We start from the raw sequence: 26,758 nt of genomic DNA, 5'->3' as shown, positions 1-26,758 counted from the left end.
TTGAAATAACCTCATTCTTGCTTCCATGTGTTGTGGACAATCAATCAGATAGTAAAATTCATCCTCAACTTTATTAGTATCACACCTTTCATACATTTCATCATCCGCTTTCGTTTTTGGTCTCGTATGACAACCTTTTTCTATCATTAAATTATGATCACTAATTCTGAGTTTGCATATATATTTTCTATAAATTGGATTTAAATTTTTTGTCAAGTACTGCTCTGTTATAAATTCTTTCTTGAATTTACTGTAAGTTATTATTTTCCTCAGATTTAGATTTTTCTGAATTAATTGCTTTTCTCCACAAATCTACATAACTGGCTTCTATTAGATCACTTATGTGATTTATGCTTTTCTTGGTCTCTTTCCAATAATTATTAATTTCGCTTTCGCCTATTATTTCTTGTATTGATTTTGCCCATTGTGATTGATCAATAATATTACAGTAAATTGCCTCATTTACTAGTTTGTTTATACCAATATCTGACCATCATTTTTTAAATGAAAACTGAAATTGGGTATCTCCCCAATTCCCCACGAACTGCTAGATTTGATGATGACTGGTTAACTTGTAAAATCATTTTACACAATTTCAAATTCAATTTGTCCATGTATGTTTTATCTGTATATTTTTCTGAACCCCATATTTGACATCCATAAGTTAGTATTGGTCTTATTATATGGTCAAAATGTTGATCCAAGTTGCTATGTTGATATTTGTTGATGTGCTAATTATTTTTTTTTTTTGATATAGTTAAAAATGATTTTAATGCTTTTTTATATCAATATTCATTTGCTAGGTCAAACTTTTCACTTGGTTTAAATTCTATTCCTAAATATTTACTATAATTTTTTAACTATATCTAGTTCTTCATTTTCATAACAAACACAATACTTATGATTTAATAATTTGCCATTTTTATTAAAAATTATAATTTTTGTTTTAGATGTGTTTACTTTTAGGTTCCACATACTGCATAAGGATGCCAACTTATTGAAACAATTTTGTAAACCTGCTTCGGTTTCTGAAAAAAGACAAGAAAAATTAGGTGTGTCTTTATGTCCACCCATGTCTTTTACCTCCATGGTCCACCCAAACACGACGGGATGTGCTTACATTTTAAAGCCCCTTTTACTTGTTGTCTATGTTAACATAGTCGTTAAATTAAAGGGCAGTGGTCGTCGCGCTGCGTCCTGATCGCAATGCGTGTAAAATACATCGTTTGTTTACATAAAATTCGAATTTCTGGTTTGAATTTTTCAACTCTCAAGTGACTGCAAACCCTTTCCACATGAACAAATCAACTACACGTCACGTTACTGTAATTGAGCATGAAACTGATAATAAGTAAAAGTTAAAAATAGTTCCATGGTTATATCTGGACCCGTGGATCATGGCGCCCCGTCCAAGAAAGTTATAGCGGGGCAAGGTACGAGCATCTTGTCAAAACTGACGCATTGTGGGTAATCACTGAGGTCAAAGTGCGACGACGTTGGGGTCGCCCTTTTGTTCATGCCGCCTGTGAATGTTCCATGTCACGCACGCAGGTATTATTATACCGAGTAACTGTCGCTTTGGATGAGCAGTCATGTCGTCCGCAATCGTCCAACAGCTGGTGAAAGCTGTGAACACGGCAATGAACCCATCAGTGGACCACCAAAAGCGTCTAGATGCGTATCAGGTATTTATTTTTATGTTAAATAAAAATACAACCCGAGTACCATAGAGCAGCTGCCCCGCTTGGAGCGTGCTGTTGTAAACACATGCTTGTTGAATACTAGTACATAATAAACACCCAGACCTTAGATTCGAAATTCTTGGTAGCATTTTACTGACGAATAACATAGTCTATGAATGATTTGTAGTAACAACTTCATCAGCCACTATGGGTATATACATTACTGTGTATTAGGATTTTTATTTTTCAAACATTTCCATTATATACCTAAAAAGTTTCCATTTTTTTGTGTTGGTTTTATTTTATTTTTCGAACAATTCATCGGATACTTAGTCACAAATCATTTGTGGCCGGAATACACTGCAAAAGTTTTTTTTGGTAATGCTATCAATTGTATTTACACATGCTCTTGATCATAGTTTCAAACAATTCCTAACTGCAACTGAGGTGTACACTGTGTATGAAGATTTATCTCTCAGATGTGACAAGTATTCATCGAGGTACAGCGAATAAAAAAAAATTGCGTGGTTATTTGAATTTCTGTGATATTACTGGCAAGCACTGTTGCACAAGGCGTCTGACAGTCTGGCACAACAATTCCGGGTGTGTGTAACCATACAAGAAGACATTCATCATATTTTCTTTGTGTTTATTGATAAGAATTTTTCACATGTCATATACTCATCTACTGATCAGTTGGTGAACCTGTCCGTACTTGGTTTTTTAACATTTTTGCATTTTACTGTTTTAATATGTTCCAAATTCAACAGCCTGCATGGTGCGTTTACGTAATGTATGGAACGTTAGCGTGATTTGCCTAAACTCGGGAAGTATAACGTGATATTTCATTCCACATGGCTGCCTCTTCTCAAATCACTTTGGCACTCTTGTATATGAGAGATGATAAAATAGTTCTCAGCGCAGCTCAGAAAACATTATCTCTAGTATTTCCAATGAATCTGGAATCTATGGACTTTTTTGGTTTATTTTATGAAAAAAGATAATAATTAATACCACTATTATTCAGACACTCGATCTCAGAAGTGAAATAATGACAGTGACTTTGATTTGAAAATTGGATTACAATCAAAATAGTGACATTAAGAAAGAGTTCTAAACTGTTGATATATATTGTGTTACCAGGTGTGTGAAGAATTTAAAGAGAAGTCACCTGAATGTGCAGCATGTGGTATTGAGTTGGTTGGTTTACATCATTCACCTGTTATAAGACATTTTGGTTTGCAGCTTCTGGAGCACTGTGTTAAGTGAGTCTATTGTAATATATAGAGTCTGTTTGAGTATGTGTGATTATGATTATCAAATAGAAACTTGGATAATCATGCATGGTGATGTATGACAACAACTCCAATGGATTCAAGAATCAATTACTGTGTGTATGTGTATAATTTTTTATTTCATTGATGTTTAAATATGCAGGTCTCCCTAAATGTCACTTATCTTGACACTTTCTTAATTAGTCAACTAGCAGTTTCTCAGTTATTGAGATTTAAATTTAAAAACAGATAATGGAAATTATTGCTGTTATTAGGTAATGATACCTCAGAAAGTACCAGGATGTATGACCTTTAGGGGGTCATGCAAAAGGTCCATCAAACTCCTGACTACATGGTAACTACATCAGCAGACATCATGGACATGAGAGACAAATTTTCATGAATTTTATAAAATTGATAAATTTTGTTGGAGTTTATGTTTAAGTTCCTAAAGACACAGTCACTGAGACTTTTGCAAGATCCTATTACATAATAGGTTTTCTGTTTACTGCGAAATTTTGCATATTGCGTGAATGGTGCATAAATAGAATTTGAACTTGAATTGACCCTTATTAAATATGTATAGTATATTATTATTAATAATTACGCCATATAGGCTACCTATTTCATGAATAAAAATGTTAGTGGTTACATGACCTTTCTTGCCTTGTTTTTCCTACGAAAAATAGCAAAAATCTTCTTCTTCAGAACCACTGAACTCATTGACCTGAAATTTGCTTTTTGTAGCATACATGTATAATGGTCATTAAAGTTTGCACTGCTTTTTGTGATTGGTCCAGTGGTTAGGCTGCCATCTTTGATTTTTTTTAAACAGGACATAGTTTTTTTTATTTATTATTTTAAAATTTGTTTTGTACTGAACTTCTGTAGATAGCAAACAAATTATTCAGATATTTGGCATGTAGTAAATATTACCATGGATAGCTAAAAATAAAATAATTTTGATAAGTCATTATTGGCGGCCATTTTGTTTTTTCTGCAAAAATGGCCACAGTTTTAACCAATCAACTTGATATTTTGCATGTAGAATGGATGGCCAAAGGTTCTGATGAGAAAAATAAAATAATGCTGATGTGACTTAATAGTTTGTATTCTATTTTGGATTTTTGAAAAAATGGCAACAAACTGGTGCATTTGAATGCTTTAACCACAGGGAGTTGGACAAACTTATGTATTTTAATAAATTATTAAATTATAAATTGTTATATAACTTTTCTTTTACCCCCCCCCCCCCCATTCCTGGTATCGATTTCAAGTAACCACTGATCCTTGTAAAGTTGTTTATACCACTCTTTCCTTTATCACAACTTTGTAACGCGCTAATGTTACATGTACAAATGTATATGCAAATTTTAACGCGCGATGTAGGCACGCCCTATTATAGTAAAATATCCCAAGGGTTGAAACGCGCCAGGACTGTGGCATAAAATCACGCATTCGAACCTTTCAAAGTTCGTTTTCTTTACATTTATGGCTTCTGTAATGACATGGATAACATTAGAAAGTGACACAATTGCATTTGCACTTGAATATTTGTCAAATTAAAACTTATTGCGATCAAGCGACATGGCAGGAGCACAACCGTAAAGCCGGAAACCGAATGTAGTGATCTTTGACCTCTATCGCAGAGAATGGCTCATATATTGTTGTCACATGATCAGAAGTAAACAATTTTCCCATGAATTGTGCTGCTGCTATGTTGATTATTTTCATTAGAAAGATCTCGAAGAGCAACGCGAACGACATTTGAAGTAGAAACCATTTTACAGAAGAGTCACTGATTCATTGAAGTTGCGTAGCGTCGGAGATTACACTTGCCGGATTTAAAAAAATAGTCGTGTGCAGAATTTCTTGTTTATTAATGCATCTCATGAATAAATTAAATGCCCACCGGCTTTACGGTTGTGCTCATGCCACAGTCCTGGCGCGTTTCAACCCTTGGGATATTTTACTATAATAGGGCGTGTCTACATTGCGCGTTAAAATTTGCATACAACATTAGCGCGTAACAAAGATTATGATAAAGGAAAGAGTGGTATAAACAAAGATCAGCGATTACTTGAAATCGATACCAGGAAGGGGTGGTAAAAGAAAAGTTATATAACACTTTATTATTTAATAATTTATTAAAATACACAAGTTTGTCCAACTCCCTGTGCTTTAACCGATCAACTTGCTAATTTGCATATATCATGCATGATCAAAGCACCTTCTGAGAAAAATACCAGACATAGCAATGGGTACATAATATGGCATATTCTACTGTCAGCCTTTAAACTTATACATGACAAAGCTGTTCCACTTGTATCTCAAAAACCAATTATAGTTGAAATCTGTGTATATTAATGATCTGCTTTGCATGTTAATTAGACAATTTTAAGCATTGCCCCTTGTTTCTCAAGTACCATTCAATTTTGTACATAGATGCTCTTGCATAATGCACTGACCAGATTAGTCATTGCTTGAAATCTGTACTTATTAATTACCCTAATTTGCATATTAATTAGCCAATTTTTAGCTGGTCCACCAATATCTCGACCACTTATTAGATTTCAATGAAACTTGGATAAGCCATATACAAGTTTAGTTTAGGGTTAAATTTTGTGCTTACTCATTACCTAATTTGCATGAATTAAGTAATTTATAGATGCTCAACAGATATCTTGAGTACCACTCATCAAATGAGTACCACTCATTTAATGAAACTTGGTACATAGGTCCTTTTAGATAATCCACAGATCTGATAACTTCAAGGTTGCAAATTAATTACCTACTTTGTACAAATGGGTTCATGTGACCTCATTAAAATGCATAACTGTAACATTTCAAGCACTGTTGTGACCTCATTAAAATGCATAACTGTAACATTTCAAGCACTGTTGCCGATAAGGACATACAAATACTACTAAAATGGAGGCATTTGACAAGAGATGGGAATAACATATCAGATGATCATATATGGTCATGTGAACTAGTAATTAATATACATACCCGAAATGAAATGATGAAAATATGACAAACATGACATGTAATCATGAATTCAGCTCCTATTGAAAGCACTGAAAAAGATTTATGCATCTGAGCAGAGGTTGATTGTTATTTGTGTTTTATGTTTTATGTTTTTATGTCCTTTTGCTCAATTTACGTTCTTCATTTCAACACCTGATTTTAGATTTCGTTGGAATTCAATGGGCCCTGAAGACAAAGTGACCTTTAAAGAGACCGTGATGCGGCTACTCAGCACGGTAAGTTGTGTTTCTAGTTATTGCTATTACCTATGATTTTGCCAGCTGGAAATGCCAGTGTGGTACCAGAGTCTTTCAGCAAGAATGTCATGCATGGTGGGAATTGTAATCTTTTGTCCTTACTCACAAAGTTTTTGCATTTATTCAAGCAGTCACATTCTAAAATTTGTAGTCGCCGGAAAAGGTAAAAAAAATCTTAAAAAAGGTGTGATCAAAATTGGAGATAACGGGTAGTAAAATTGTCTTGTTTTTGCCAAAAAATAGTGGAGTAAACATTTTGACAAATAGTGAGATTTATTCCATCAAAAATGATGGCGCAACTTTTTTTTTAATTTTTATATATTTTTTCATATTTTTTTTGCCATCATCTGTTTTTGAGTCGTTGATAGAATCTCACAAAAAGTTTGAATTAATTTTGTTCATTTTCTTGTATGCAAAGGGGACACTAGATATTTTAAATGAGCAGCTGTACATCAAAGACGGTTTGTCAAGAATTGTGGTGGAAATGGTGAAACGAGAATGGCCACAAAACTGGCCTACGTTATTAAGTGAGCTGAATTGTCTTTGCGGACAAGGGGTAAGCACTAACAGGGATTTTGTAATATTTCTGTTATTAAAACCATGTGATATATTGCATCATTAACAGCCTTCAGTTTAGGAAATTTCATTTCTCCCAGAATTTGTTTACATATTTCCTATTCGTACATAACTGGTCATTTAGAAGTCTTTGATGAATTATCAGTTTTACTGCATGTAAGGGAACTAAATTGAGTATAAACTGTGCATTAATTCGCTATCATTTCGTGCCTGAATGAGGCACAGCTTTTAGCAAATTTCATGATGACTGAGTTATATTTTTATCACAACCTGTTGAGTAATGCTCCAGTAGTCATGCAGCTGCTGACTGCAAGAAATGCTACGTCTTGCAAAATGTTTACCGCAACAAAATGTTTTGCCAATATCCAAACATCACTCACTGAGCATTTCAGTGTGAGATTCAGTTGTGAGTTTTCAGTGTCTTGGGGCATAAATCATTAAGGGGTGATCTTGTATTCAAACATGCGGGTCAAACCTTCGAAAATCCAAACCGCCCTAAACCGCCCGAACAAAACCCAGTTTTGCGGTTTGGAAGTTTAAACAATAGACAGTGCGGTTCAGGACGACCGCACGAATTTGCATAAAAACTGCAGTTCGAACCGATCTCATTCACACCTCATTCAAGCTGTTGTTTATTTTGAGGATTGACAGAGTTTACATTGCTTTTTGAAGACTAGATAGTTGTCTCTCAAATGTGTCGATTTATTGGTATACAGTAGTCATTTTACCGTGTGCCTTGCCTAAAAAAACACTCTTTTATATATCGGTGAACAGCGTGCTGAATAAATTGTTTTGTTTTGATAAACTGTTATGCTCGAGTCGCAAATTGAGCAGAGGACGTGAATCAGACTTTTCATTGGGCTGGACAATTGATACGTGTCTCTGACAGCTAATAAGTATCAAAAGACGAACATTTGTTGATACAAAGTTGCACTTGAGACTTACGCTACAGTGTTCAAGCCTTTACTACTGTTGCGCGTTCAATTTTCTAACAGTTCTTTCAGGAGTGCGGCATCGCAAAATCTGGAAAAACAAATGCAGCGTACGCCATGAAAATTTATTTCGATTTGCTGCACATCGGTTATTTGCAGTTTTTGACTCCCGTGTGCGAAGCACAAAAGGGAGTCTTTGCAGTTACCCTGTCTGTATGTCTGTATGTATGTATGTATGTATGTATGTATGTATGTATGTATGTATGTATGTATGTATGTATGTATGTATGTCACTTTTTTTGTTCCACCGTTATCTCAAGAACCACTAATCAAATTTTGGTGAAACTTGGTACATAGATGCTCTGGGATAATGCGCAGAGTTGATTAGGTTTTGTTAAAAATCTATGAATATTAATTACCTAATTTACATGATACTTAGCTGATTTTTAGCTGTTCTATGACTGTTCCACTGATTTTTGAAGAACCACTCATTGGATTTCAATGAAACTTGGCACATGGATGCTCTGAACTAATGTGCAGATTTGATTAGTTTTGGGTAAAAATCTGTTAATATTATTAATTACCTAATTTACATAATGATTAATCAATTTTCGGCTTTTCCACTGATATCTCAAGTACTAATCATAACATTTCAATAAAACTTGGTACATAGGTGTCATATGACACTGCACAGACCTGATAAATTTTAGGGTAATATCAGTACATATTAATTACCTAATTTGCATAATTAATTAATTTTCAGCTTTTGATATTTCGAGTAGTAATGATCATGTTTCAATGAAACTTGGTACATAGTTACTTGAGGACTGTGCAGAGACCTAATTAGTTTTTGGGTAAATATTTGTGCATATTAATCATCTTATTAGCATAATTAGTTAATTTTCAGCTTTTCACCTGATATCTCAAGTACTAATCATCACATTTCAATGAGACTTGCGACATAGATATTCTAGGACTATGCAGAGACCTGATTAATTTTGGGATAAATAATTGTGCCTATTAATTACCTAATTTGCATAATTAGTTAATTTTTTGCTGTTCTATGGCTGTTGCACTGATGTCTAAAAACCACTCATTGGATTTCAATGAAACTTTTAAAGAGTACCCATCACATTTCAATGAACCTAAGACTATGCATCATATTAGTTTTTGGTAAATATTTATGCTTCTTAATCACCTAATTAACATAATTAATTAATACTGATATCTCAAGTATTGATCATCACATTTGAATAAAACTTGGTCCATAAATGCTCTAGGACAATAGACATCCTGATTAATTTGTGTTAAAATCTGTTCATATTAATTCTCTAATTAGCATAATAACTAATATTTTTTGGGTTCTAATCACATTTCAATGAAACTTGGTACATTGTGCAGACCTTGTTAGTTTTACACTTAAATCTGTTCATATTAGTTACCTTATTTGCATAATTAGTTTTCAGCTATTCCATCAATATCTCAAGCATAAGTAATTTTGAATTAATTTTTAATGTGTCTCCAAAACTCTCAGCACACGGGAGTTCTTTCTAAGCTTTCTTTGATTCATTATTATACTTAAAGTTTAACTTGAGATGTCCGCTCGCTGGACTCGTGATTTGTTTCCTGTATAACAATTAGACACCTCTCTTTTGAGTTTATAGAATGACTATCTTTACTCATGCTATCATTGCGCTTGAGCAAACATTGAATGTTATGTACTTCTTAGATTGGTAATGTTTAACGCATACCCGAAGTCTAACATTAATGCATGACAAGATTTATGAATAGAAAATAGAATATCTCAGTTGATAAATAACACAATGCGACAGCTTTTGTTCTGTTGAACTTGCAAAAGCCGTAACTTTCATGTTTGATTACTCAAAATTAAAAAGGGCTTTCAACTAAGTTTTGCCTGCAGTACAACTTTAATCATTGACTTAGTTGAATTCTGTAACAACAGTCTTTTTTTTTCATACATGTCCTAGGAAATTCAAACTGAATTGGTATTGTTAATGTTTTTGAGGTTAGCGGAGGATGTGGTGGCATTCCAAACACTGCAGTCACAGAGAAGACGAGATGTACAACAGGCCCTGACGGCAAATATGTCAGAACTTTTTTCGTTTCTTCTAGCGTTATTGAAAACACATACAACTCAGTATCACTTGATGGTAAGCACATACTGACATAGTTCAACTCTGACCTTTATTGTACCATTTTTTGTAACTTTATAGCTGAGCATGGGGGTTGGGTCAGAAGTCAGAGGTCGGAGTACATTTACCAACTAAAACAGCTGCAATAAAATGTTCCCACTTCCAGTGTAGGAGTTTTATCTAAATACAATTTTTTCATCCATTTTTCTAAAATTGTTCAAAATATATTGTATATATAAATAAGAAATGATATCTAACATATTATTTTATGTGTCAGTGTGTTAAAACTCATAAAAAAACGAATGATATCTCTGTTCTCAGATGAATGCAAGTACTGATGCTGAGAAAACCAAGGTATGTGTGCATCCTCACTGTTCATTAGAATATCTAATTTAATTACAATCATGAAAATTCAAGAATTGTGATTTATTTGATTAATTCGTTTTCTGGGATATCAGTACAAAAGTGTTGTATCTCCTTGTATACATTATATATAGTATACAACATATATTTGGTTAGGCAACTTAATTTGTTTTCTTATTCTGTCTGATTCGACATGGTGAATATTTTTAGAAATCATAAAATCCCCCACACTGTCATAATTAGACCTATTTTATCTATAAACTGTATTATTGAATTGATTGAATTTAATCATTTACACATTTTGGATTTATTCAAATTTATTAAGGCAGCTATAGAATCAATACCTTGTGTGAACACCACATACAATTCTGATGTATTTATATAAGTTTTCCAGGAAGAGGATGGATGGTAATTTTTGGTAGCATGTATATTTCAGGCCATGGCACATTGTCGGGTAGCGCAGGCAGTGTTGATGGCATTCACAGGGTACGCTGAATGGGCTCACATCAGTAATATAACGGCACAAGACAATGCACTTCTGCAGAGTCTCTGTCTGCTACTCAATGATAAAGAACTGAAAGAAGGCGCAGCGGAAGTCTTGCAAATGATTGTAAACAGAAAGGTACACTGATTCATATAGTCTTTTGTTTCATGTGTGTATGGACTTGCACATGGTTAATATTGAATTGTATTGTTCCTGCTCATATGACCTCTGGAAACTGAACGTCTCTGTAAACTGAACAACTTTCTCAGTTTCAATGTCAGTGATTAACATTATCCAAGTCATGATATCGTAGTTTGACCTTTGAATATGCATTATTGATCAAGAATAGTTGCCATATTTTCAGGGCAAGGTTGAAGAAAGAAAACCTCTGTTAGTGTTATTCAGTGAGGATGCCATGTCGCTTATACTTCGAGCCGCTGAGTAAGTCGTGAATAGGAGTATCATTTTCTGTTCACTGCGAGATCCTGCGTTATGCGTGAATTCGAGCGTAAAAACAGGACAAACAAACGTCATAGCGTATTGGCGACAAACATCAAGAGGGATTCGACAAATGTGAAAGTATTTTGGGGGATATCATATTTCCATGCTTAATTAATAATATGCTGTACACATTTGATGGTCAATTTCGATGAAGTAAAGGTATTCAAACGCAATATTCCCCTGTCAAAGATTGACCTTTAAATTTTTGCCGCAGACGTCCGGTGCACATTTTTCACACAACTCCCAAGATCTCGCAGTCGAACAGAAAATCAACTGTTCCACACACCTGTTTTGAAATATTGCATTCTTTCATTAAATACTGTAACAGTGTATGATAGATTGCTGCAGCAATTGTACTCATAAAAGATTCCTACAGAAATGCAGTAAATTTCCTGCAGTTAAAAAGTGACCACTGAATTTGGTTTTACAAAAAGCGTAATCTCATTTTCAATTTCTCACTTCACTGTGTCTTATTCAAGCCATTGTTATTTGTTATTGACGCTGATTAAACTTACAATTTGGCTGCCACAAGCTATTCACCGACAGTCCCCTGTACAATAGTCCCCAACCCTTTCCGTACATATATTTTACATCTAGAATTAATACTAGAAACGCATTGCTAGAATCGTAATAAATAAAAGTGGGTTAAAATAATTGATTTTTTCTGATAGGTCGGCAGCTGCGGAAGGGATGGATGAGAGAAACTACGTCTTTCTGAAACACCTTTGTCAAGTATTAACTGGTCTTGGTAGTCAGCTGTTTGTTCTCTGGGTCTGTATATATTTACATCTTTTCTATGAATGGCATGTTAACATAAGCTCCTCAATCCCTCGTTTGCACCAGTGCATTATGCAGAAAGTAATCTGAATGGTCCATCCATCACATGTGATGCCTGCAAACTTTATCAGATTTATTATTCCTATATGCCAACATCTTTGCTACACCATTGTCTGCCATAAAAAAATGCATTGACACTGAAAGTTTGGATTATCACTTTTATTGACAGGCATTCCGAATATTGACAAATTAAAACATGGTGTATCATTAACTTTTAGCCAAGATTTGTGCTTCAATCTTGTCAACAAATAACCTTGATGTGGCTTCCAAAACGATGTTTTATTTTGCATGTTAAATGTAATGTTTATTCACATGAAATTATAACATTATGCCTGTATTTAAATAATGAATTCCCACAATGCCATGTTAGATGAGGAGGCGGGTCTATGGCAAGATAATGTATGAGGCGAAGCCGTACTAATTGTCGCGTCTAGACCATTTTCCGCGTTCAATATGACACTGGAGATTTATTATTGTTATAAATCACTACCATCAGAATTAAACAAATTTAATTAAATTTGAGGGCTTTTTGTTAAAATGAATTAATTGTGAATATAGGTTTACATTATTGTGCGTGTTATGACATCATAAAAACCTATAAAAAGTCTTGTAGTGATAATTACATCGCTACCTTGTATATTACTCATATCTGGTCTCATAACCTTGCAGGGTGCAGAGTCCACTGACGTAGGACAGCCAACTAACTTCAACAAGTATTTACAAGCCATCTTAGCATTTACACAGCATCCAAGTATTTATTTAAAAGACTTAACACAACCACTTTGGTCATCTTTCTTCCGGCATGATATTATTTCCCAGGATGCCCTTGTACTTAGTGCCATTCCAAGTTTTCTGACGACAGCAATGAAAAACTTAACCAAGGTATTTATTTGTTTGTTTATCTATCTATTCGAGTCACACAAAGACAGTAAAATAAACTAAAAAACAAACTAAAGTTACCGGTAAGTTGACAGAAAAAGAGTGTAGGGTCTGGTGTATATTCACTACGTTTTTTGTTCCATGGTTAAATTTTCATAAAACTGAGTTTAACTTTGCATTTATGAATCTGCAAAAATAAAGCCAAGCTAATAAATAATTAAAGCATTTGGCAGATACCCGCTTTTAGCTACAACACTATCAGTAATGCTAACAACAAAAATATTTGTGTTTCTTGTTGCCGTGAGTGCGTGTTAAAACATGCATGTCACAGTAAATTAAATTGATGAGAAACATTTTTTTTAAGCCCAACTCTTTTCACATTCCTTTTTCATTGGTTGCATCAAAGGTGAGAAGAGTATTCAGGTTTCCAGAGAATAATAACAGTCATTAGTGTTGCCTCCTATAAAGCCAAGAGGAATATTTATTTTTAATAAAGAAAGATATTCCATTGAGTGAAAAGTTGACACCGATATGTATTTGTGTTTTACAGTATGGTTTCCCTTCCCAAGATAACCATCCCAGCTGTGCATATTCAAGATTAGACTTCGATACGGATGAAGAGTTCAACCATTTCTTCAATTGTAAGTAATATTCACAGAAAAGAAGTATGATATTGTAAGAAGTACCTGTTTTTGAGATGAACTGATTTTATCAAGGTTAAATGTGCAGTCGATTCTATTATTTGTTTTTACTGTAATTATTACGAGTCTGTTGATGAATAAGAATCCAGGTAGTTACCATCAATTTAATTCATTTTTGACGATTTGTATACCTGCCTGTGATTTGCTAGTTTCAGATGATTTTGAATACATGTACTATGTACTGGTTGGTTCTATTCAGTCACATGACTGACTATACATAGGTACTACTTGAATGCACAGGTGGATATCACTCAATACGATGAGATCTCGGTGAACTTGCACTCGCATCTCAAGTTTATATTGTAACGCTCATTATGACTTTTTTAGTCAATAAACAGCCGTTTATTTGGACATTGAGTCATAGGTTGACCTTCAACATGTGATGCAGATTACTGTATTGTTATATAATTCCTTCCACAAATATTTATTAAATTTATCTTTTAAATGTATATCATTTATTTTCATGTCTTAATATTTTTTCATGGTGTCAATAGTGTTCCGAGCACACCAGATAGAGTCCATCAGATTTTGCAACAGAATCAAACCTTTAATATCATTCGACCTTGCGAAGCAATGGCTAAGGCAACAGCTTAGTGCCCCAACCGACAGTAAGTAATTCCATTCAAATTTCTACTGTCCTTTCTACTAATTGACCCAATCATCTGAAAGGATCAATCTGTCGATTATTCAACTATTGATGCTAAGGCCTGATGCTGTCGACATTCTCAAATGTACTTAGACTGGGATGCCATGACTTGTTTTATAGAATGTGCAAGGCCTCAATAGTTTGACTATGTTTACTTACAGGTAACACTCCATGCAGTCTACATTCTCAAGTTTACTTAGACTGGGATGCCATGACTTGTTTTGTAGAATGTGTGATGCAAAAAGTATTTTTATTAGAAATTCCACCCATTGCAGAATGCACCGAATTATTAAGCCAAGTTTTGTCGTATCAAGTTCAGGTATTTGTTTATTTGTATTTGATGAATTAAAAATGACAAAATTGCTGAGAAGATTGAATCAATCATTTATTTGTGAGTTATTTGTTAATTAATCACACATCGGAGTTTAATTAGTGTTGTTGATTACGTTGTTATTAATTGGAATTAATTTAAGTTGAGTGTGCTCTCGCGTAATCTGTTTTAGTGCTACTTGTTAGCACAAATTTGGTGGACTCATCTTGCATAAAAATATGATTGCGAGCAGCACGATTGAATTTCGTCTTAATATGCAAGTTAATATGCAATTAAAAATAAATTTTCGTGTCAATTTAACAGGATCCGCTATTACTGTCATGCGCCCTCACTTGTGTCTCGTCATTATTTCCTGTTATGAAGTATTCCACACAGTTGCTACCACGTGTGCTACACAGGGTAAGTAACCACTGTCATGTAACTCTCAGACATAATGCGTGAAGTGTGACCTCTACATCAATATGAATGCGTCACTGATGCTCAGAGATTTTGCGAGGCTGAACAAAAGCTCGTTTGTACATTCCCTGATGCAGCAAAATCATACCTTGAAAAATCATATTAATAAATTTCTCATTTTATGAAAATAAAATCAGGGGCCACAAGATTTTAGTTTTCACCTTCAGAAGTCACCTGCAATCGCATACAAGACATTTCTTCCCAGCAGCCAACAAGCTCAACTGAATTTTTGGGATTCCGTTTTACATTAAGATCCCTACAAAATCAGTCCATAGAGGGCATACTAACTGCATATTCATTTGCATATCATTTGCATATTTATCCCAGTGTCATTTAAACTGTAGTTATGAAATTGACAATGCTTTACACATTTTTCTTATTTTCCATTCTAGTTGTTTGACTGTGTTGTATTCTCCTTGCCTGGTCAAACCAAGGTATGTTCATTCTCTCTCTCTCTAGCTACCTTTAAATCTACCATTTTTTATCACATTACCAGTGATTTCTTCACCATTACAATTCAGTCTCTGTCTGTCTGGCCAGAGTCATATTTCAGAACCCTGTAAACCAAATCTGTTCATTCTCTGCAAGTGCCTAGTACTTTATCTGGAACATATGCACATGCAGTGGTTTACTGATTCAATCCAAGATGGCTGACTAGGAGCCATTTTGTTTTGTTTTTGTTTAAGTTTAGTACATACATTATACATGTTAGGACATGTAATCTATGATAATTTGTTTTGCAATCAGATTAATGATGGCCAACTGGCACCCATTTTGTTTGTCGGTTTTCACTCAAATTCGATACAAACATTAAACATATACATTTCTATAATGATTTGTTTTGTGTTCAAATCCAAAATGACCAACAGGCTGCCAACTTGTATTTTCAAAACGTATCATTGACATGTTTTTTTTCGCTTCAAATTATACATGTTAGGATACATATCCATGACAATTAGTTTCACAATTGAATCAAAGATGGTTGTCTGCCTGCAATCTTATATCTCTGTACATGAGCCTGGACAAATGAAATTCAGTTTGGATACAAAAAATACATGAATACTATATCCTGTTTAATTTCAGACCATATATTTCGATTTTGAAAGAGTCAATTAATACATCTAATTTCTGTTGATGCTAGACCAACCAATTATACAATCTAAATCATTTAACTATGCTTTTGATCCATATTACGTTATTTTAGGCATGAATAACTTTTCCACTAATTACAATGGGGACTATGTCATTAGCAATGTTACCGTGAATTTTGCCACACTGCTTGGGTGGGTAGTTTTGATCTAAAGTTGTCATAGTGATACATTACACGCGCACACACACACATGCATTTCATTTCAGGATTGGATTTCACTATGGCTGTCTGGAAGCCATTTGCATAGGCAAATTTGATCCAAAGCTAGAACAGAGATCACACTTTAATCTAAGTACAGCAAGATTTGCAAGCATGCCGTTTGCTTTTTTTAGCTCCGCTGTCGACTTTGTCGAGCGGAGCTTATCATATGAGTGATTGTCCGTCGTCGTCGTCGTCCGTCGTCGTCCGTGTCAATGTTTTACTTTTTCGACTTCTTCTTGAAAACTACAAGCCTGAATGCTTTGATACTTGCTGTATATGTACCTTGGGTAGACCTCTCTTAGGTTTGTTCATTTCATGTTGATATCTTCAATTCTCTAATTTTGGTGAATATTTTTGTAATTTTTGGTAAAAAGTGATATTTTCGACTTCTTGTTAAAAACCGCAAGTCCGATTGCTTTGATATTACATATATAGGTACTACATGTGGACCTCTCTCAGATTTGTTCATTTTGTGATGATGTCTTCAATTCTCTAATTTTAGTGAATATTTTTGTAATTTTTGGTAAAAAGTGATATTTTCAACTTCTTGTTAAAAACCGCAAGTCCAATTGCTTTGATATTACATATATAGGTACTACATGTGGACCTCTCTCAGATTTGTTCATTTTGTGATGATATTTTCAATTCTCTAATTTTGGTAAATATTTTTGTAATTTTTGGTAAAAAGTGATGTTTTCGACTTCTTGTTAAAAACCAATAGTTCAATTGCTTTGATATTACACATATAGATACTACATGTAGACCTTTCTCAGATTTGTTCATTTTGTGATGATATCTTCAGTTCTCTAATTTTGGTGAATATTTTTGTCATTTTTGGTAAAAAGTGATATTTTTGACTTCTTGTTAAAAACCGCAAGTTCGATTGCTTTGATATTACATATATAGGTACTACATGTGGACCTCTCTCAGATTTGTTTGTTTTGTGATGATATCTTCAATTCTCTATTTATTTTGGTGAATATTTTTGTAATTTTTGGTAAAAAGTGATATTTTCGACTTCTTGTTAAAAACTGTAAGTCCGATTGCTTTGATACTATACATATTGTTCATTTTCTAATGATGTCTTCAGTTCTTTAATTGAAATGTGCATTGCTAACAGCAGAGCTATCTCAGCCGACAGGCTGCTTGTTTTATATATATTTTTTGTTTTTATTTGTTTGTAAATGTTTATCAATATACTCATTTCACTCTTTTCTTAGAAGACCAGAAGCCGTCCAGTTCAAAACGTCAGACGACACGCTTGCTCTATCTTTGTCAAAAGTTGTAAAGATTTTCCTACGTTACTTCTGGTGAGTTTCTTTTGCATTGTATAACGAACATATCGTGTCACTCTGGCTCCCTGTCTTAAAGACCCCCCCCCCCCTCCCACAGTGAAAATTTTACTGCTACAATGCTTTATGGTTTCTTTGACTTGTGAAATTTGTCTCTTATGAAATGAACACATTAGAGCAGTTACGATATAAAGATTTGCGTAAAGTCAGAGATATGGAAAGTTACTTTTTATTGATTTCTGTCATGTCAGTTAGAAAGATCTGACATTCAGTTGCATTTTGTTCATACCAAATGAATGAGATTCAGATTTTGTGACTGTTTAAACTCAACTATCAAGATAACAAAGAAAAACAAATTTTGCATTCAAGTTTCATCAATTTATGTTGCTCAGTTATAATTAACTGAAAATTTAAAAAAAAATTTTTCCCTTCAGACTTTTTTTGATGAAATCTACGATAAGGTAAAGAACTTGAGTACAGACTTGGAAGAGCTTACGCAGCTTGAGAAAATCACGCTGCTAGAAGCCCTTATACTGCTCAGTAATGAAGTCAAGAACTTTGAACAACAAAAGGCTTTTATTGATGAAATAGCTCTGCCGATTCAACAGATATGGCTTTCAGATACAATGAAAATGTAAGTTGGGTATGGTCGCAAGTGTGTTATATTTAGTATTAAATACATGTACCATAGATAAGTAGGCAGTATGTAAAAACAAATGAATATCATTGTTCACCACTGAGGGCACGCAACAAGTTAGTAGTGCTCTATGTTTCGTATGTATATTCCTAATGTACTAAGATGAGCACCAGGAAATGTGTAAACTTTACACAAATAAAGGCATGCAATTATTCATTATATTCAAATCTGTACTTTTTTAGGGCATTTTCCTCAGCCATTAATTTCATTCACCACATTGGACTAGACACTCAGCCGGTTGCACCAAGCACTGAAGACGTTGTCGGTGTGAATAGATCCAATATCGTGTACTGCATCAACACTATTCTAGCAATGTTGAAGAGAAGCAGATGGCCCAGTGATCTTGAGGTAAAGTAACACTCAAATCATATGATTTTTCTGATTTGTCACCTATACAAAATGTATGTGTCCACGTAAGTGATGGTGAGGGCTTGTAATCAAGCCTAACAATGATTGAATGCCACATGCAGTACAGAAGGAGGACGTTTTCTTCAAATTGCGAGATGATTTCGTATTATTCTTACCTAACTCATAAATCAGTAGGAAAGTTCATTTTTGAAAATTAATTCTGCATGAATGTGATGGGATTCATGTGTTGTATGAAAAGAACGCTGTACTCATTTTGATCATGACCGTGACCATGGCTATACATGTATGTATTCACATGATGAAATGACTCAGGAAGTAATATTTGTCTGATCAAGAGCTTTATTATATGTAATGTGATTCAATGTTCATATATTACATGGAAGGAAAAATCAGATAAAAACTTTTGAATATGATGTAGCTGTTATTCTCATTATTCTCTTTCATTCATAGGAAGCCAGAGTTGGTGGTTTTGTGAGTGGTCAACTTAAGAATGATGTTCCTGTATTGAAGAATCCATGCATGAGTGCTGCATCTGTTCTACTTGATAACGTCTTCTCACTGATCAGGTCAGTTTTTTTGATTCATTGCTGTATGAGCGGGTGGGGGTGTTAATGTGTAGTGTGTCTTACCTATACCAGCATCTAATCTCAGCAGAGCATTACAACCCAAATTTTGATATTGATCTTTACTTGACATTGATAGTAATTTACCACATATTCAAGATCAATTGCATCACGAAATGTGCCACATGCAGGGTTCCCCACATGCTGCCATCATGGAATTAATTACTTGGATGTGGCGCCAGGCATTTTTTGGAGATTTGGTTTTGAGATTAGGTTCCCCCCAGAGTACAGAGGCTCATACTTTGCAGACATGTGTGTATGTGATTGGGATACTGTTTTTTTTTTTTTTTTTTCTCCAGGACATTCAATCATCTGTGGTTACCTGAGATGAGGGCTAAACTATCTCCTGAATACAGCAAAGTTTATGATATGCAAGAACATGAGAAATTAGCGGCTTTAGGTGAGAAAGTTGCCTAGTTGCATGCATTGCTTTAATTACTGAGTGAGAGGAAAGGTATACAAGAGGGAAATGTCTGTACCGGTACTCATTGTTGTTGCTCCCTCAGTAATTACTACCGTAACTAAAAACGTCAATGAATGTGTGTAAAAATTGCTTCTGTCCTAGACGTCATAGCTTTAACTCTATTTTGAAAAAATAGCTATATGCAAATATTTCCATTTCTTCAGTGATCTCACAGCAAATTACCATGCAAACTTCTCTGTATTGTTTCTCTCCAGGTATCAATACAGCTTATCTCTCTGGGGAAACCGCTGCTGAAGTTCCTGTCAATAAATCACCAGTGGAACGAATGCATAATTTTATAGCCATTAATCACGATAACTGGTATGTGTGATTTAAATTTGCTGTACATACACCTGTTGTGTTGATATGATCACTTTTTATCAAGATATTCGTTATTCTAGTGTCAAAATATGGTTTCTCTTAGTGTGGTCAGAAATTGACTGTGATGTGTTTAAATGTTGTCCATGTAGCCTATAGTTGTCTTCTACATGATATGTACTTCACTTGATTGAAGTTAATTAATTGGGAAAAAAGGCCAATTTGATGATTTGAAAATGCTTACTTACCCTGATACATTTATTTAGTTTGCAACTCTGTATTCACATTCATCCAGCCATTCCACTCTACCATAATGGATGTGCAGACAGAATTATCTAATTGAAGATTTCAGAGTTTCTAATTGAATATCTGTATTAACTAAAGATTATAATATAATCACTAACAGACAAAATGATTATATTCTTTGTTTAAAAATTGAGAGAATCAGTTTTGATTTCTCTTATGATTTTCCACCAAGTTTGCAAAGAAATGGCAAACTGTGCTGCAAATCTGTGTTTGCCACACAGCATAACTAAATCCATGACAACACTTATGATAATGAAGTATTTTTCAAATCAATGCTATCATGTCTTTGTATCCTCTTAGCATTTCACTTCTTTTCTTTGTGACTTTTCTCAAATACTGTCAGATATTTCAGGTTCTGCTGTGATAAGCTCTAAGATAATAATCAGCATGTAAATAGTTTTATGTCCAACGCTTTGGAGCTAAACAAGGGGGAATCTGCATAAAAAAAATAAACACTGAAAAATTGAAAAGTTTGGAATATGTATACAGTTGTACCGTACTTACAGAATTTGTCACATTCTCTGCAGAAATTTACTATATTCTTGTTATTATTTACAGCTACCATATTCTGGCGAATGCTGGACTGTGCCTCGGTTACGAGTACTACACAGTACCTAAGCTGACTCAGGTCATCCTGAATTCAATATTTGTTAACATGGAACACATACCAGATCACAGACTCAGGCCAATCATTCATATCCTTTATGTTCGTTTCAGATCAGTCTTATTTCACAGTCTGCCTGGTATAACAGTAACATGACATGGAATTACCTCATTACGAAATACAAAATTATTGAGAATCTTAAGTTTGTAATCTCAGCAATATTTTTCTGTACATTACAGTGATAGCAAAGAAAAGTGAACATGCTCCACTAACATGTACATGTCACTAATTATGGGACCCCCCCCCCCCTTCCACCAGACGTGATTTTTTAATCTACTGCATCACAATACTACTGTATTCCAGGCCTGTATGTTGATAGCAAAAAATACTGGACTTGTTAATATCACCGATAGTTTGTGTTATTTAAAAAAAACATAAATTTAAAACATTTAAAATACACTTTTTTTTACCATGCATTTTTCCTTAACTTATTTGATTTCACGTGTCTTTATGAAATCATTCACGCAGTACTGTCCTAGTGAGTGTCACTCCACAGTGCTTGTACCAATACTGTATCAACTGTGTTCGTTTTTAATCACTAAACTCAGCGCAAAATGGGAGGTTATACGTAAGAGAAGTGAAACAAGGTAAGATATTGGAGATGATAGAAATTTAAGCTGTCTTGCACATTTGTACTGGTGTGTGGTATTAGTATTGTAAGATAAAGTTATAACATCAGCACAGATTTTTACATGTATGTACACTCTCATCTGCCGCTGTAGTACTCGGCCAAATACCAACAGTATGGTATGCAGATACTGGTTAGTTATTGTGCCTTGCCGCGAGTATGTGGCGACTATATTGTATATATTGAATATGTGAAAGAAAGACCCATGAATGAAATTTACTTATCTGCCCATTATATTCTAGTCAAGTCAGAACATTTTTGAACTACCATACCTCTGTACCCTAAATGTATGCAATATTCACAATGTTTGTGTATTTCCACATCAGCACAGAAAAAGACAATGATGATGACCAGGAATCACAGGAAGTTTTGGAAGATCAGATGACAAGATTGCTCACAAGGGATTATATAGATTTACTAAGTAAACAAATACGAATTGTGTTATCAATGAGAAATAGACCATATCGCAATTATAGTGCATTCTGGGATAGTTGTTAGGTTGAACGACTAGGCATGAGATGGGTGGAGTTGGTTCGATTCTGTCAAAATTATCCCACAATGCACTATAATTTGGAATTGTGTTTTGGTCTTAGAAATATAACCAATTATTTAGTTTTTTTTTCATTTACCAAAGTATACTCACTATAAACTGCATGAGAGGCATATACATTAATTTGTTGAATCAGTTGCACATATTTCGTGGCAGTAAATCGTGAAATTACAGAAATGCCCTGCTGGTGTTTTATGTAATGTATAGTCCAACAAGTGGATGACTTAGAATCACTAAGGGCAATGCCCAATGAGATTCCAATTCAGATACACAGGAAGGCTAATGTTATCTGACTTGAACCACACGCCCACTGTCCAATGGTATCCCCACAGTATCAAAACAGACAATGGTGATTTGAGCAAGGTTCTACACGAACCTATCGCTTTGTTTCCTTCGTTTGAATTAATAGATATGTCTGGTATGATATGCAACTAACTGGATGGTACATGTGATACATGCATGTATGATCACCTGCTTAGCTCAATCAGTAGAGAAATAACTCTTGGACTTACCCGATTTGAAATTGTGATTTGACCCGAAGTCATTTTAAAAAGAAAGAAGAAATAGCACTCACTTTCATCATGGAACATTGATAGTGCACATCATTACCAGAACACCCCTGAATGGCCATTTCAGGGAGGTTCTGCCAAAGCCACTGCAGTGGTGGCACTTCTGTGAAATAAACACTACTAATAGTGTGATATTACAAGTGTGGTTTAAGTCCAGAAACAGTTCTTTATTTCTGTAAGACAATACGAGTAGCATTGGACAATATATATTCTTGCTATTCAGTCAATTATTAGATTCCTTTCTTACAGCTTTATTATTTAGAGCTGGCAAGACAGCTGAGAGTAGTGTCACCATGGATATGGGAGGGGAGGATGAAATGGACACCATTGCAACAGTCGGTGATGACAAGGCCACTGTGAGTGAACTGGGCAAATGTCTGTTGGAAGATCAGGTAACAATGGTTGTTTATATGTATTTTGTATCTCGTGTTGTATCTCGTGTTAATCATGGTCTTGGAACAAATACTAGTCTTTGGGTAATACTGAAGGGCTAAAGCTATATGCTGAATTTATGATGTAAAACAATTATAATTTAGTTTAATGTGTAATTTTGCTAATGGAAATATACTTTTTCTACAGTCCCTATGTGAGATACTGTTGATGTCCACTTTTTCACCGCTAGCATGGGCTGATACAACAACCTGCATGAAAGCTGTCAACATATGCAAATTAGTTTTACAACTGGTGAGGGACAGTTATAATTATTACATTTCAGTTTATATGGGGCAGACTTTGATCTGTTGGGTTCCATGCCATGTAATGATACGATCAATGTTGCAGTCGTTTTAGTTTAATAGGTGTTGAAAACGAAGCATACCTACAAATGTATGCATTTCTGAGTGACTCGCATCAGTATGTACACACCCATTGGGGAAAGTAATGCAATGGTGAAAGGAAAGTAACAAAGCCAATAATAATATCTTTGGTTGGTTTCTCGTTAGGTGGTGTCCAAACCGCTACCTGCAGACGCATCCACTCAGCTGTTTGTCATGGTATTGTGTGGTTTACAAGTTCACGGCCAGCATGACGCGTGTCAGGCGGCACTGGTTGGCCTTGCATTTGAAGCATACTGCGCAATGGTAAGATGGTGAACTTCTACGACCAAAGCCGTATACCATGTTTTATTCCCATCTTTGTACATAATAAACAGTATTCATCCAACGACAAATTGTTGTATCTAATAATAGATTATTTTTAATTTACCACACATCATTTATATATTCTTAAAATATATAGTGTACTATGCGTGTTATTACTGCAATACAGTGGGTTCAAGTGTAATTTTCATTTTCATCGTATAATTCCCAACGACGATGATTGGGCAAAAAGAACATGAATCATCACTGGTAAACCAAAAGCAGTTCAAGATGGCTTGCTCACTTGTGTGTTCGCTTGAATTCTCCATTAAAGTCAGTCCACTTAGATGTAAATACAGCTATGTCAATTTGTTTGTGTGTTTTTCTCATAGAGACCCATGTACGAAGAGATTGCCTCAGTCCTGCTGCAAATCCCAGACTGTAGTTACGACAATGTTAAGAAATTTGACGACAGATTCATTCTGATGAATGCAGCCAATAAACCAGTATCGGAAAAACGAAAAAAAGACGCTTTCAAGAAACTGATCTCTGGAGTTATAGGGGTGAGTCATTCTTAAGGTAGAAGCCCACTGATAATTTTAGAGAAAATCTGTCATAAATCGCATGGCAATGTTCATTGGTTTATTGTGTAAAATCATGGAGCTACATGTATTCTCCCATGGCACCATGAAATAACTGACATATTTTGAGAAATTTGTCCTATCCCCCGGTAATATTTTTCAAAAATACGCTTTAGAACAATTCCATTGAACACAATGTTAATGAAAAATTGCATTTTTTGGCACTTTTTAAAACCCATATTTTTGAAATAACTTAGAACAATAAGTACCCCATCATTAACATAAGATTTTTTCAGTCTATGTCATTGGCATAATATCTCTGCCATATGGTTAACGTGTTACAATACTTAACAAAATAGCCACAATCCACTAAAATATAACCATCATTTTCAATTAGACTGGTGACTCCCAATATCATTATATTGCCCAGGAGTACAATTTATTGCAAAATGTATAAATTGTGGGGAGGAATCTGAATTAACTCTCCATATATGAGATGTGCCCTAGCTATCATAACTGAATATACAATGTTACTAGTATGTTTTTGACTTATATATATTATCACATACGGCTATCATAAAATTTGTAAGTATTCTGCTGAGTAGCATTCTAACTTCAAATTTTTATTTCATTTTTCAGCAAGCTTTGGGTGAGCAATTCAAGAGACACGTCCACATTCGGGATCTGCCGCCATTATTCAAGTCATCGAAGAGAAGACTTCGTCCAGTTCTTGAGCAAGATTCCACAGAAGCTGGGCTTGTATCGCTCTTTAGTGGAAACTGAGAACATTTGTATTTTAGATTCACAGTTTTGTTTATTTAAACGAAAAACATCCAGGTCATTTTTATTTTTTAAATCTTAAAACTGAGAAAACTTTTTAAAATTCAAAAAGTTGGCCTTTGAGATTCTGTTCTGTAAATTAACGAAAAATTGATTTTCTGAATTTGACAATATACACCATGTGATCAAATTATATAAATTGAGAAGCTAGCAATAAATCACTGCCACTGCAATTTAATTTATACATCAGTGCCCCTCGCTGTCTAGACAGTAAAATATATCACACAACATACACACAGAGTTATACCGGTAGTATTGCAATTTTTAATACTAAAGAGTCCAATATTACATGTACATACTAAATTAGGTGTGTAATGCCAAATAAATAAATAAATATTGTTTATTTGTAGATGAAGAAATGTACAACTGAAATAAATTTCTGTTATTTCATATTTCACATTGTATGTATGTATTTTATTGAGAAGTTTCTCTATTATACATTGTAAATAGTTTGATCAGTACAATTACAGCATACAATCTAAAATGTTCTCCATATATTTCTATTGCAGCGAGTGAAATTCCTACAAACTATGAAGTTTGATGCTGTAAAAACAAAACCTGGTATATAATTATATGTAATTAGCATAATGCTGCTTTCATTGTTCCATCTCGCTTTCTTTATCCATCAAATGCTTAAGTTTCCACAGTTTGGGTTTGGAACATTTCTGAAATGAATTGATAAAATAAATTATTGACAAGTACCGATTTAATTTTAAGTGAAAAACAGTAGAAGCCATACATAGTGTATCATTTCCATCAAAACGCATTCACTTACGATGTTCCATGGCCATAAAGAAAACAGATTACGAATAAGTTATCACCGTAAAAAAGACTTGCAGCGGAATCAATGCCAACGAATCATACTGCAAATTTGATATTAATGAATTTTACTTCTGCAATGCGTGATGATTGCAAATATTTGGAAACTGTCGGTATTACCAAACCAAAAAAAAAAAGCCATGCATGGCACAGTCCCCGTTAGTTATCAAATTTAAGATATATAGTTTTGTTTAACATTAAAATGATTGACATTTGTATCTGATCATCAAACTAGTACTTGTCCATATTGGGAGATATTAATTAAAAAAAATCAGCCATTTTGAAAAAATAAAATTTGAACATAATCAGTCGAAGCAAGTCAGAGATATGGGTCTAGAAGCCCATTAATTGAAACAAAATGGCTGCCAGACATTTTGAATCCAATCTGCAAAAATAAAATTGTTTGCATAAGGTATAAGGTCCAATGGCGGCCATTTTTGTGCTAAAAATCATCAAAATCAAGCATTTTTCGGCTGTTTACAGATGGTTTTTGTTCAAAATTGGTATATA

At 34.3% G+C, this 26,758-nt stretch overlaps 2 protein-coding genes across 4 annotated transcripts in view; one reads left to right on the top strand and one right to left on the bottom strand.

Moving 5' to 3' along the window:
* The first annotated feature begins 1,511 nt into the window (after nt 1–1,511).
* LOC102808888 (exportin-5-like) lies at nt 1,512–25,821 on the top strand. Of its 2 annotated transcripts, none has more exons than XM_085492191.1 (29): nt 1,512–1,685; nt 2,826–2,947; nt 6,150–6,222; nt 6,662–6,799; nt 9,740–9,922; nt 10,226–10,258; nt 10,704–10,889; nt 11,116–11,192; nt 11,924–12,023; nt 12,759–12,971; nt 13,519–13,609; nt 14,164–14,277; nt 14,477–14,634; nt 14,950–15,045; nt 15,495–15,536; nt 17,677–17,763; nt 18,180–18,379; nt 18,625–18,790; nt 19,262–19,377; nt 19,734–19,834; nt 20,113–20,218; nt 21,080–21,216; nt 21,628–21,772; nt 22,140–22,234; nt 23,182–23,324; nt 23,512–23,616; nt 23,874–24,011; nt 24,401–24,571; nt 25,229–25,821. In XM_085492191.1, the coding sequence occupies exons 1-29, from the start codon at nt 1,593–1,595 to the stop codon at nt 25,370–25,372; spliced, it is 3,573 nt and encodes a 1,190-aa protein (XP_085348317.1). In that variant the 5' UTR covers nt 1,512–1,592; the 3' UTR covers nt 25,373–25,821. The 2 variants fall into 2 exon arrangements, with proteins under 2 accessions (XP_085348317.1, XP_085348311.1); XM_085492185.1 differs by having other exon boundaries at nt 17,674–17,763.
* Nucleotides 25,671–26,758, bottom strand: part of LOC100375350 (DNA mismatch repair protein Mlh3-like) — a 21,630-nt gene continuing 20,542 nt past the window's right edge. For both annotated transcript variants that reach the window (XM_085492164.1, XM_085492171.1), the window contains exon 9: nt 25,671–26,094. In XM_085492164.1, the coding sequence (XP_085348290.1) occupies nt 26,026–26,094 (69 nt within the window). In that variant the 3' untranslated portion in view covers nt 25,671–26,025. The remainder of the gene's footprint in view (nt 26,095–26,758) is intronic.

This window comes from Saccoglossus kowalevskii, chromosome 2 (assembly GCF_978046115.1).
Source record: "Saccoglossus kowalevskii chromosome 2, keSacKowa6.1, whole genome shotgun sequence".
NCBI classification, from domain to species: Eukaryota; Metazoa; Hemichordata; class Enteropneusta; family Harrimaniidae; genus Saccoglossus; species Saccoglossus kowalevskii.
Note: the sequence above shows the minus strand (reverse complement) of the source record. Positions and strands in the feature narration are given on the sequence as shown.

Bases quoted from the DNA above. Each gene is read 5' to 3' on its own strand.
- LOC102808888 (XM_085492185.1), top strand. From the start codon at position 1,593: ATGTCGTCCGCAATCGTCCAACAGCTGGTGAAAGCTGTGAACACGGCA. The intron at 14,278-14,476 runs GTAAGTAATTCC...GTTTACTTACAG, and splicing joins GCTTAGTGCCCCAACCGACA to GTAACACTCCATGCAGTCTA. The intron at 15,537-17,673 runs GTATGTTCATTC...CTCTTTTCTTAG, and splicing joins CCTTGCCTGGTCAAACCAAG to AAGACCAGAAGCCGTCCAGT.